This window comes from Salmo salar, unplaced genomic scaffold (genome assembly GCF_965601325.2).
Source record: "Salmo salar unplaced genomic scaffold, fSalSal1 ptg000360l, whole genome shotgun sequence".
Classification (NCBI taxonomy): Eukaryota; Metazoa; Chordata; class Actinopteri; order Salmoniformes; family Salmonidae; genus Salmo; species Salmo salar.
In genome coordinates, this window is record NW_027675360.1 from 771674 (window position 1) to 785000 (window position 13327).

The 13327-nt window shown below is 47.7% G+C and overlaps 1 protein-coding gene across 1 annotated transcript in view; it reads right to left on the reverse strand.

The window, feature by feature from the left end:
- Positions 1 to 10967: 10967 nt before the first annotated feature.
- LOC145875824 (NLR family CARD domain-containing protein 3) overlaps positions 10968 to 13327 on the reverse strand; it is a 32720-nt gene continuing 30360 nt past the window's right edge. Inside the window, exons 5-6 of the mRNA XM_082971630.1 lie at positions 12777 to 12823; positions 10968 to 12405 (exon numbers count right to left, since the gene is read on the reverse strand). Of these exons, the coding sequence (XP_082827756.1) occupies positions 11876 to 12405; positions 12777 to 12823 (577 nt within the window). The 3' untranslated portion in view covers positions 10968 to 11875. The remainder of the gene's footprint in view (positions 12406 to 12776; positions 12824 to 13327) is intronic.

A 13327-nucleotide genomic window follows, 5' to 3' on the forward strand; every position in this document is an offset into this window, starting at 1 on the left:
CATATACAGACACCAACTACGATCCCCTTTATGATCTAACCAGGTCATTACAGTATATACAGTATCTCTACCATATACAGACACCAACTAGTATCCCCTTTATGATCTAGCCAGGTCATTACAGTATATACAGTATCTCTACCATCTGCCAGACACCAACTAGTATACCCTTTATGATCTAGCCAGGTCATTACCGTATATACAGTATCTCTACCATATACAGACACCAACTAGTATCCCCTTTATGAACTAGCCAGGTCATTACAGTATATACAGTATCTCTACCATCTGCCAGACACCAACTAGTATCCCCTTTATGATCTAGCCAGGTCATTACAGTATATACAGTATCTCTACCATATACAGACACCAACTAGTATCCCCTTTATGATCTAGCCAGGTCATTACAGTATATACAGTATCTCTACCATCTGCCAGACACCAACTAGTATCCCCTTTATGATCTAGCCAGGTCATTACAGTAAATACAGTATCTCTACCATCTGCCAGACACCAACTAGTATCCCCTTTATGATCTAGCTAGGTCATTACAGTATATACAGTATCTCTACCATATACAGACACCAACTACGATCCCCTTTATGATCTAACCAGGTCATTAGAGTATATACAGTACCTCTACCATATACAGACACCAACTAGTATCCCCTTTATTATATAGCCAGGCCATTACAGTATATACAGTATCTCTACCATCTGCCAGACACCAACTAGTATCCCCTTTATGATCTAGCCAGGTCATTACAGTATATACAGTATCTCTACCATATACAGACACCAACTAGTATCCCCTTTATGATCTAGCCAGGCCATTACAGTATATACAGTATCTCTACCATATACAGACACCAACTAGTATCCCCTTTATGATCTAGCCAGGTCATTACAGTATATAAATTTACATTTACATTTTAGTCATTTAGCAGACGCTCTTATCCAGAGCGACTTACAGTAGTGAATGCATACATTTCATTTTTCATAAAAATTTTTTTTTTCTTCTTCTTCGTACTTGGCCCCCCGTGGGAATCGAACCCACAACCCTGGCGTTGCAAACACCATGCTCTACCAACTGAGCTACGGGGAAGGCTATATACAATATCTCTACCATCTGCCAGACACCAACTACGATCCCCTTTATGATCTAACCAGGTCATTACAGTATATACAGTATCTCTACCATATACAGACACCAACTACGATCCCCTTTATGATCTAACCAGGTCATTACAGTATATACAGTATCTCTACCATATACAGACACCAACTAGTATCCCCTTTATGATCTAGCCAGGTCATTACAGTATATACAGTATCTCTACCATCTGCCAGACACCAACTAGTATACCCTTTATGATCTAGCCAGGTCATTACCGTATATACAGTATCTCTACCATATACAGACACCAACTAGTATCCCCTTTATGAACTAGCCAGGTCATTACAGTATATACAGTATCTCTACCATCTGCCAGACACCAACTAGTATCCCCTTTATGATCTAGCCAGGTCATTACAGTATATACAGTATCTCTACCATATACAGACACCAACTAGTATCCCCTTTATGATCTAGCCAGGTCATTACAGTATATACAGTATCTCTACCATCTGCCAGACACCAACTAGTATCCCCTTTATGATCTAGCCAGGTCATTACAGTAAATACAGTATCTCTACCATCTGCCAGACACCAACTAGTATCCCCTTTATGATCTAGCTAGGTCATTACAGTATATACAGTATCTCTACCATATACAGACACCAACTACGATCCCCTTTATGATCTAACCAGGTCATTAGAGTATATACAGTACCTCTACCATATACAGACACCAACTAGTATCCCCTTTATGATCTAGCCAGGTCATTACAGTATATACAGTATCTCTACCATATACAGACACCAACTAGTATCCCCTTTATGATCTAGCCAGGTCATTACAGTATATACAGTATCTCTACCATATACAGACAGCCTTCCATCTGACAGACACCAATTAGTATCCCCTTCTATTATGTTACATTCATATTAGATGTCAAGACTCTGTAAAATGAGGTACTTGCTGCTGGACTGTTGCAGTGTTCTACAATGTGCTCGACATGGCTGCTATCAACACGTGTTGTACAAGCAATGCCTTGTCAAGACAGTCAGCAGGAGAGATTTCATGATGGATCTGGCATGTGAGCTTTGTGAGAACCACATGAACGCAGAGAAAGAAGCTACAGTCACCAAGCAGGAAGCAGGTCCTGCTCTCCCTATTCCCCCAGGCACCACATCTCCCTCGGGGGAGAAAGAAGCTACAGTCACCAAGCAGGAAGCAGGTCCTGTTCTCCCTCTTCCCCCAGGCACCACATCTCCCTCGGGGGAGAAAGAAGCTACAGTCACCAAGCAGGCAGCAGGTCCTGTTCTCCCTTTTCCCCCAGGCACCACATCTCCCTCGGGGGAGAAAGAAGACACAGTCACCAAGCAGGAAGCAGGTCCTGTTCTCTCTCTTCCCCCAGGCACCACATCTCCCTCGGGGGAGAAAGAAGCTACAGTCACCAAGCAGGAAGCAGGTCCTGTTCTCCCTTTTCCCCCAGGCACCACATCTCCCTCGGGGGAGAAAGAAGCTACAGTCACCAAGCAGGCAGCAGGTCCTGTTCTCCCTTTTCCCCCAGGCACCACATCTCCCTCGGGGGAGAAAGAAGCTACAGTCACCAAGCAGGCAGCAGGTCCTGCTCTCCCTTTTCCCCCAGGCACCACATCTCCCTCGGGGGAGAAAGAAGCTACAGTCACCAAGCAGGAAGCAGGTCCTGTTCTCTCTCTTCCCCCAGGCACCACATCTCCCTCGGGGGAGAAAGAAGCTACAGTCACCAAGCAGGAAGCAGGTCCTGCTCTCCCTTTTCCCCCAGGCACCACATCTCCCTCGGGGGAGAAAGAAGCTACAGTCACCAAGCAGGAAGCAGGTCCTGTTCTCCCTTTTCCCCCAGGCACCACATCTCCCTCGGGGGAGAAAGAAGCTACAGTCACCAAGCAGGAAGCAGGTCCTGCTCTCCCTTTTCCCCCAGGCACCACATCTCCCTCGGGGGAGAAAGAAGCTACAGTCACCAAGCAGGAAGCAGGTCCTGTTCTCCCTTTTCCCCCAGGCACCACATCTCCCTCGGGGGAGAAAGAAGCTACAGTCACCAAGCAGGAAGCAGGTCCTGCTCTCCCTTTTCCCCCAGGCACCACATCTCCCTCGGGGGAGAAAGAAGCTACAGTCACCAAGCAGGCAGCAGGTCCTGTTCTCCCTTTTCCCCCAGGCACCACATCTCCCTCGGGGGAGAAAGAAGCTACAGTCACCAAGCAGGAAGCAGGTCCTGTTCTCCCTTTTCCCCCAGGCACCACATCTCCCTCGGGGGAGAAAAGAAGACACAATGTCAAGTCGGCAGGTGCACACCGAACAAGGCCAGTGAAAACCGATTAGATTTGTTTGTGGACGCGAAGCATAAAGAGAAGATGGGATTGATTCACGTGTAAAGGTGCGGTACAGTGTCTGATACAATCAACAAATTATTGTTTTAATATCTTGTCATCAATATATTTCCACAAATATGTATTTATGAAATTCATCTTTTACAATTGTTCACTGTTTTTTTTGTTTCTAATTTGTCAAAAGAAACTGTAAATTGACTTTATTAATTACTATAACTCTATTACTAATCAAATCTACAAATACAGTTGATCAAATGGATTACACTGTAGTGTTTTATTGTCAGGGAAATAGGCTGTAGGACAATTTTATTTTCTACTTTGGAGAATTAACAATTGTTGTTATTTTATTTATATATTTCCACTCATATTTCTTCATGTAATTTATCCTTTACAATAGTTTATACACTATGTATCAAGTGTTTATTTAACAAACCATGTTTTCACACCTTGCACCTTGCTGGTTGATATGCATCTGATGCATATGCTAAAGTGGACGCCTGGCAACTTTCTCTAGCGGGAACGTATATGCTGATAGACCAGGTGGTTCTAGTGTTAAGGACTGGTAGATGGGTGTTCTGATAGGCTGAAAGACCAGGTGGTTCTAGTGTTAAGGACTGGTAGATGGGTGTTCTGATAGGCTGATAGACCAGGTGGTTCTAGTGATAAGGACTGGTAGATGGGTGTTCTGATGGGCTGATAGACCAGGTGGTTCTAGTGTTAAGGACTGGTAGATGGGTGTTCTGATAGGCTGATAGACCAGGTGGTTCTAGTGTTAAGGACTGGTAGATGGGTGTTCTGATAGGCTGATAGACCAGGTGGTTCTAGTGTTAAGGACTGGTAGATGGGTGTTCTGATAGGCTGAAAGACCAGGTGGTTCTAGTGTTAAGGACTGGTAGATGGGTGTTCTGATAGGCTGATAGACCAGGTGGTTCTAGTGATAAGGACTGGTAGATGGGTGTTCTGATGGGCTGATAGACCAGGTGGTTCTAGTGTTAAGGACTGGTAGATGGGTGTTCTGATAGGCTGATAGACCAGGTGGTTCTAGTGTTAAGGACTGGTAGATGGGTGTTCTGATAGGCTGAAAGACCAGGTGGTTCTAGTGTTAATTAATGACTGGTAGATGGGTGTTCTGATAGGCTGATAGACCAGGTGGTTCTAGTGTTAATTAATGACTGGTAGATGGGTGTTCTGATAGGCTGATAGACCAGGTGGTTCTAGTGATAAGGACTGGTAGATGGGTGTTCTGATAGGCTGATAGACCAGGTGGTTCTAGTGATAAGGACTGGTAGATGGGTGTTCTGATAGGCTGATAGACCAGGTGGTTCTAGTGATAAGGACTGGTAGATGGGTGTTCTGATAGGCTGATAGTCCAGGTGGTTCTAGTGTTAAGGACTGGTAGATGGGTGTTCTGATAGGCTGATAGACCAGGTGGTTCTAGTGTTAATTAAGGACTGGTAGATGGGTGTTGACCATTCACTCATGCTGACCGGCTCCAGTACTTTGTTCTTGACTAAAGCCTCCAAGTCAGCCTAGACTTTTGGTCAGATAGGATAAGCTACAGGTCCTGCTTTCAGAAACTTTGGTTTGCTGTCTGGCTTAATGCCAAGCTTCCCTGTGATGTCGTTCATACAACCCTGTTGTCCATTAAATCTGTCTGTTTCTTTAAGATGGCAGGTAGGTCTCTGTCTCTATATGTGTCATTGTATTCACTGATGGCCAGTCAGTGTGATTTTCTCCAACTATGAACATCCCAGTAGTGACGCATAGTCTCCTTTCAGGAGGTAGAGTGGCAGCTTTCAGTTTGTCTGTATACCTGAACTGTGACATCAGTGATGTCTCTCAAGGTGACAGATTCACCTGTGTAAGTCTTTAACACGAGGTGCGCTGGTTGAAGTGGAAGGTGTTTCAGTGTGATTTCCTGGTCTGATGAGTCACTCACCTCAGTGTTCTCTTACTCAACAGTGTGAACATGTTTCTTGTTTCCCGTTTTGCATTTTCTGTTCTCTTTTTGTTTCTAGAGGATTTGTCAAGTGTGTATTTTTTTACCACAGGCTGGACAATCCATGTCCTTACACCAGCATGTAGAATCCTGACATCCCTTTATACCACAGGCTGGGCAATCCATGTCCTTACACCAGCATGTAGAATCCTGACATCCCTTTATACCACAGGCTGGACAATCCATGTCCTTACACCAGCATGTAGAATCCTGACATCCCTTTATACCACAGGCTGGACAATCCATGTCCTTACACCAGCATGTAGAATCCTGACATCCCTTTATACCACAGGCTGGGCAATCCATGTCCTTACACCAACATGTAGAATCCTGACATCCCTTTATACCACAGGCTGGACAATCCATGTCCTTACACCAGCATGTAGAATCCTGACATCCCTTTATACCACAGGCTGGACAATCCATGTCCTTACACCAGCATGTAGAATCCTGACATCCCTTTATACCACAGGCTGGACAATCCATGTCCTTACACCAGCATGTAGAATCCTGACATCCCTTTATACCACAGGCTGGGCAATCCATGTCCTTACACCAACATGTCGAATCCTGACATCCCTTTATACCACAGGCTGGACAATCCATGTCCTTACACCAGCATGTAGAATCCTGACATCCCTTTATACCACAGGCTGGACAATCCATGTCCTTACACCAGCATGTAGAATCCTGACATCCCTTTATACCACAGGCTGGGCAATCCATGTCCTTACACCAGCATGTAGAATCCTGACATCCCTTTATACCACAGGCTGGACAATCCATGTCCTTACACCAGCATGTAGAATCCTGACATCCCTTTATACCACAGGCTGGGCAATCCATGTCCTTACACCAGCATGTAGAATCCTGACATCCCTTTATACCACAGGCTGGACAATCCATGTCCTTACACCAGCATGTAGAATCCTGACATCCCTTTATACCACAGGCTGGACAATCCATGTCCTTACACCAGCATGTAGAATCCTGACATCCCTTTATACCACAGGCTGGACAATCCATGTCCTTACACCAACATGTAGAATCCTGACATCCCTTTATACCACAGGCTGGACAATCCATGTCCTTACACCAGCATGTAGAATCCTGACATCCCTTTATACCACAGGCTGGACAATCCATGTCCTTACACCAGCATGTAGAATCCTGACATCCCTTTATACCACAGGCTGGACAATCCATGTCCTTACACCAGCATGTAGAAGAAGCCTGATGTCCCACCTTGCCACAGTGGAAGCATGTGACTTGATTTTCCCGTCTCTGATTTTCAGTTGAAACTCTGCGCACTTTTCCTTTTTTTGGGATCAACTTTTTTATTTATTATAAAGGAACACAGACAAGAACAAAAAGCAGCAGGAATGGTTATACAGCTAGAGACACAATACTGTTAAAATATAAATATCAGTATATTATGTAAACCAGGTATTGCAGGTAAATACAATTATAATTAACCACATATAAAATCACTCACCTGAGCTGCATCAACCCCTCCTGGGACCACCCCAACCCACCCTCCATCCCCTCCTGGGACCACCCCAACCCACCCTCCTACCCCTCCTGGGACCACCCCAATCCACCCTCCTACCCCTCCTGGGACCACCCCAACCCACCCTCCATCCCCTCCTGGGACCACCCCAACCCACCCTCCAACCCCTCCTGGTACCACCCCAACCCACCCTCCAACCCCTCCTGGGACCACCCCAACCCACCCTCCATCCCCTCCTGTGACCACCCCAACCCACCCTCCAACCCCTCCTGGGACCACCCCAACCCACCCTCCATCCCCTCCTGGGACCACCCCACCCCACCCTCCATCCCCTCCTGGGACCAACCCAACCCACCCTCCTACACCTCCTGGGACCAACCCAACCCACCCTCCAACACCTCCTGGGACAGATTTTGACTCATATTGAGTGATAAGACTGAGCTATTTAAAAACACTTTTTCAACATTTCAAGATAGCAGTTAGTTCAGTTTGATCTTATTAAAGACAGCTGTATCATTTTTTTATTCATTTTGACATATTGTTTGGGACCACTTTTTTTGCTCTGTTTGAAGGCTGTCAGCTTCTTCTCAGGAAGAGAATCCCTTAGCCTTTCGACTAATTTTGGGTTAGTTCGACTAATTTTGGGTTAGTTCTCTCAAGAAGAACTAACCCATCTCAACATGACAGAAAGTAAGACAGGGAAACCCATCTCAACATGACAGAAAGTAAGACAGGAGAACCTATTTCAACATGACAGAGAGTAAGTCAGGAGTCCCTGACCTTATCTTCTCTCAAGAAGATGTCTGGTAGGCCCATTTAAATACCTTTTTTGGACATTTCAAGAGCCGTCCGCCAGTCCGGAGCCGCCAGAGCCGCCCGCCAGTCCAGAGCCGCCCGCCAGTCCGGAGCTGCCCGCCAGTCCAGAGCCGCCCGCCAGTCCAGAGCCGCCAGAGCCGCCCGCCAGTCCAGAGCCACCTAAGTGGGCGAAGCCTAGGGTGGAGCGGAGTCCACGTCCCGAACCTAAGCCACCTCCAGTATAGGTGGGTTGGGGAGGGGGGGTGTAGCACTAGTGCCGTCGTTGACGGCAGCCACCCTCCCTTCCCTCCCTTTTTGTTTAGGGGGTATTTGGGTTTTGTTTTTGTTCTTGTTTTGGGGGGGATTTTGGTTTTTCTTTTTAGGTGCATTCTGGGGTCTGCACCTTTAGGGGGGGTACTGTCACGTCCTGACCAGCAGAGGGAGTAATTGTATTATATTTGGTCAGGACGTGGCAGAGGGGTATTTGTTTCATATGGTTCGGGTTGTGTGTGTTATTTAAGGGGTGTTTGATTTATGTAGTCTGGGGTTTAAGTTTTGTTCTAGTGTTGGTGTCACGTCCTGACCAGCAGATGGAGCTAATGTTTTAGTTTTGGGGTCAGGACGTGGCAGTTTTTTGTATGAGAATGTTTGTATTGTTGATTGGGACTTCCAATTGAAGGCAGGTGTGTTGAGTTGCCGTTGATTGGAAGTCCTATATAGGTGTGTGTGTTTTTCTTTGGGGTTATTGGTGGTTGTTCTTGCACTGCGTTTTTGTATGCCTGTAAGACTGTCCCTGTTGTGTTTATTGTTTTTTCAGTGGATGCTTTACTCCTTTTTAAAAAATTAAAATATGAGCATCCATATTCCCGCTGCGCCTTGGTCCTCCTTTCAACAGCACGAAGGATTTTGTGACAGAACCACCCACCAAAGGACCAAGCAGCAGAAGAGGAGGAAGCCACTGGAGAAAAAAATGGAGGAATGGACCTGGCAGGACGAAAGACAATTCTGGGAGGACAAGTTAAGGGAGCTAAGGGAACCTGAGAGGCAGCCCCAACATTTTTTTTTTGGGGGGGCACACGAGTAGTTTGGCCAGGCCAGGGAAGAGCCGTAAGCCAGCTACCCGTGACTACAGGGAGGTGCGTATGAGGTGGAGGGCGCCATGTTACGCTGAGGTACGCACCATCTCGCCTATACGGACGCACAGCCCAGTCCGCCCGGTACCAGCAGGTGCCAGGGCAAGGTGAGCATCGAGCGGAAGGGGTGAAGCCAACCCTGCACTCAAGACCACCAGTGCGCCCTTTCGGTCCGGTGTTTCCCGCTAGACGCACTAGCATGGAGGTGCGTGTCTCCAGGCTGGCACGTCCAGTACCAGCCCCACGCATCAGGAGTCTAGTGCGTCAGCCCAGTCTCGCCAGGCGTAAGTCGCCAGAGCTGCCCGCAAGTCAACAGTCACCAGAGCTGCCCGCCAGTCAACAGTCGCCAGAGCTGCCCGCCAGTCAACAGTCACCAGAGCTGCCCGCCAGTCGTACGTCGCCAGAGCTGCCCGCCAGTCGTACGTCGCCAGAGCTGCCCGCCAGTCGTACGTCACCAGAGCTGCCCGCCAGTCGTACGTCACCAGAGCTGCCCGCCAGTCAGGAGTCACCAGAGCCGCCCGCTAGTCAGGAGCCGCCAGAGCCGCCCGCTAGTCAGAAGCTGCCAGAGTGGCCCGACTGCCCGGAACTGCCAGAGTGGCCCGACTGCCCGGTTCTGCCAGGGTGGCCAGACTGCCCGGTTCTGCTAGAGTGGCCAGACTGCCCGGTTCTGCCAGAGTGGCCAGACTGCCCGGTTCTGCCAGAGTGGCCAGACTGCCCGGAACTGCCAGAGTGGCCAGACTGCCCGGTTCTGCCAGACTGCCCGGTTCTGCCAGAGTGGCCAGACTGCCCGGTTCTGCCAGAGTGGCCCGACTGCCCGGTTCTGCCAGAGTGGCCCGACTGCCCGGTTCTGCCAGAGTGGCCCGACTGCCCGGTTCTGCCAGAGTGGCCCGACTGCCCGGTTCTGCCAGAGTGGCCCGACTGCCCGGTTCTGCCAGAGGTGCCCGCCTGCCCGGATCTGCCAGGGTGCCCTGCCTGCCCTCCGGCCCAGCCCGAGTGGCCCTCCTGTCCTCCGGCCCAGCCCGAGTGGCCCTCCTGTCCTCCGGCCCAGCCCGACTGGCCCTCCTGCCCCCCGGCCCAGCCCGAGTGGCCCGAGTGGCCCCCGGCCCAGCCCGAGTGGCCCTCCTGCCCTCCGGCCCAGCCCGAGTGGCCCTCCTGTCCTCCGGCCCAGCCCGAGTGGTCCTCCTGTCTCCGGCCCAGCCCGAGTGGCCCGCATGTCTTCCGACCCAGCCCGAGTGGTCGGTCTGCCAGGGTCAGCCCGAGTGGCCCGTCTGCCCGGTGCAGCTATCGGCGCCACCAAAGTGGGCGACGCCGAAGGTGGAGCGAGGTCCACGTCCTGCACCTGAGCCACCTCCAGGATAGGTGGGTTGGGGAGGGAGGGTGTAGCACAGTGCCGTCGGTGACAGCAGCCACCCCCCTTCCCTCCCTTATTGTTTAGGGGTTATTGTTTATGGGTTTTTTGTTGGTGTTTTCTGTTGGTAGGTGCATTCCGGGGTCTGCACCTTTAGGGGGGGGGGGTACTGTCACGTCCTGACCAGCAGATGGAGCTATTGTTTTAGTTTTGGGGTCAGGACGTGGCAGTTTTGTGTATGGGAATGTTTGTATTGTTGATTGGGACTTCCAATTGAAGGCAGGTGTGTTGAGTTGCCTTTGATTGGAAGTCCTATATAGGTGTGTGTGTTTTTCTTTGGGGTTGTGGGTGGTTGTTCTTGCACTGCGTTTTTGTATGCCTGTAAGACTGTCCCTGTTGTGTTTATTGTTTTTTCAGTGGATGCTTTACTCCTTTTTTAAAAATTAAAATATGAGCATCCATATTCCCGCTGCGCCTTGGTCCTCCTTTCAACAGCACGATGGATTTTGTGACAGTTGGTTTTCTATGGTTTATCTAGTTGTTCTGTTTCTTTGTTAGTCTGTGTGGCTCCCGATCAGGAACAGCTGTATGTCGTTGTTCCTGATTGGGAGTCATATATTAGGAGTGTGTTTTCACCTGGGGTTTGTGGGTTGTTGATTTTGCACTGCTGTATGTAAGTCCAAAAAATGACAAACCGACAGACAGGCTTTCTTGTTTTCCGTGTTCATTTTATTCTAATTAAATAGAAGAATGAGCATTCCCATCTGCGTTTTGTCATCCATTCACCACGACAGCCATTACAACATGAGACAGGGAGAAGCAATGTAAAATCAATAATTAAATTGTTTCCACAATTAACATGCTTTTTCTTGTTTCAAGTATGTTTTATTATGAAAAGTACAATATAACCATGTATACTTGTACAACTATGGAGCGTATGTCCACATATAATTGTACAATTTGTTTTTCCAACATAAAAGACAAGAAATGATCACATTGGTATTTTAACGGTGTTATTGTAAGAGTTTAAATGTTTAAACAGAGGATACATCTAAAACAGGATAAAACAAGTGCAGTATGTTGTGAGAATGTTACTTTAACGTCGACTCATAACGTCACACTATAACTTCATGGGAGTCTTGTGGAAAGACTGCATGTTGTTTTGGGTGGATTGAGTGACGTCTTCATCAACATTTTGCAGAATATTCCGGTAATATTTTCACCTCTTGTCGGCTGCAGACATTCATAAGGAGTTCCAGTAGTTTATTTGTCATTTGCAGGTATTAAAAGTAATACATACATTGTAATTCCTTGTTGGATCTCTCTCACATACAGGACAGTACATACCAGAGGAGGCTGCCGAGGGGAGGACGGCTCATAATAATGTCTGGAACAGAGTGAATGAAATGGAACACATGGAAACCACGTGTTTAATACCATTCCACTTATTCCACTCCAGCCATTACAAGCCTGTCCTCCCTAAATAAGGTCCCACCAGCCTCCTGTGGTACAAACACAAACAGTAAAATATATCATAAAAAATGCAAAGTGGTAAAAGATCAGAAAATATTACAAGCCTGTCATGTTTGTGTGTGTGTGTGTGTGTGTTCAGTTATTATTTCAGGGACACTGAGGATTCATCATAAACCCAAAACCCTGGATAGAGGGGCTCAGTGAATGTGGAGGTGAATGTGATCAGGTGGGTCAGTGTGTCAGAGGAGGCTCTATAGAAGGACAGAGTGCCGGCTGACCAGTCCAGATACACTCCTACTCTGTGGGAGCTGGAGGAGGGGACGTCTATGGTAGTGGGATTATTATTATGACAGGCAGAGTAACTGTTGTCATAGCAGAACAGACACCAGGACTTGTCATTGTGTCCAAGCCAACAGTCCTCACCCCTTCCTCTCCTGTTGATTCCTTTATATGTCACTCCTATATCAGCCCCCATTATCCCACTCCACTCCACCTCCCAGTAACAGCGCCCAGTCAGACCCTCTCTACACAGCACCTGTCTATAGTCCTCAAATCTCTCTGGGTGATCAGGATACGGCTGCTCCTCTCTCCTACATGTCACCTTTCTGTTCTCCTCAGACAGAGAGAGGAATCTGTTTACTGTGTTTAGGTCCAGTGTGAGATCACAGACATCTGATGGATGAAACCAGACACAATATTAGAAATCATCATCATTCACATTAGAATGTTAACTCACTTTTCACTAATTCATTTAATGTAGATGTTTCTAGGTATCAAAAGGAGAAGTTAAGGTAACTTGAGACTTGTTGAATGATCATATGTTATACTGTCTGGTAATATAATACACACTTATTCACATTAATTACACACACACACACACACACACACATCAACTCTTTGTAAACGTTGGTGTCCCTGATTTCTGCTTCTGTAGAACTACAGATGATATTTAATATGACCAAGTCAGTAATGATGGTGGTCTTTGACTTAACTTGAATTAAGACTTATTCTTAGTCATATTCTTCACAGCAGTCAACACTCACATTTTCTAAGTCCAGGTTTCATTCTGTTCTCTCCACCATGTTCCAGACTGTAGCGGTAAGCAGAAAAACAGACAGTCATTGAGGGATACACCTGAACTCACACACACACACACACACACACACACACACACACACACACACACACACACACACACACACACACACACACACACTGGTCAAGCGTTGGTAAGAGCGTTTTCTGTGTGTGTGAGTCCAGTGTGTGTGTGTGAGTCCAGTGTGTGTGTGTGTGTGTGAGTCCAGTGTGTGTGTGTGTGTGTGTGAGTCCAGTGTGTGTGTGAGTCCAGTGTGTGTGTGTGTGTGTGTGAGTCCAGTGTGTGTGTGTGTGAGTCCAGTGTGTGTGTGTGTGAGTCCAGTGTGTGTGAGTGTGTGTGTGTGAGTCCAGTGTGTGTGTGTCCAGTGTGTGTGTCCAGTGTGTGTGTCCAGTGTGTGAGTGTGTATTTGTCCTGTGTGTGTGTGTGTGTCCTGTGTGTGTGTGTGTGTGTGTCCTGTGTGTGTGTGTGTGTGTGTGTGTGTCCTGTGTGTGTGTGTGT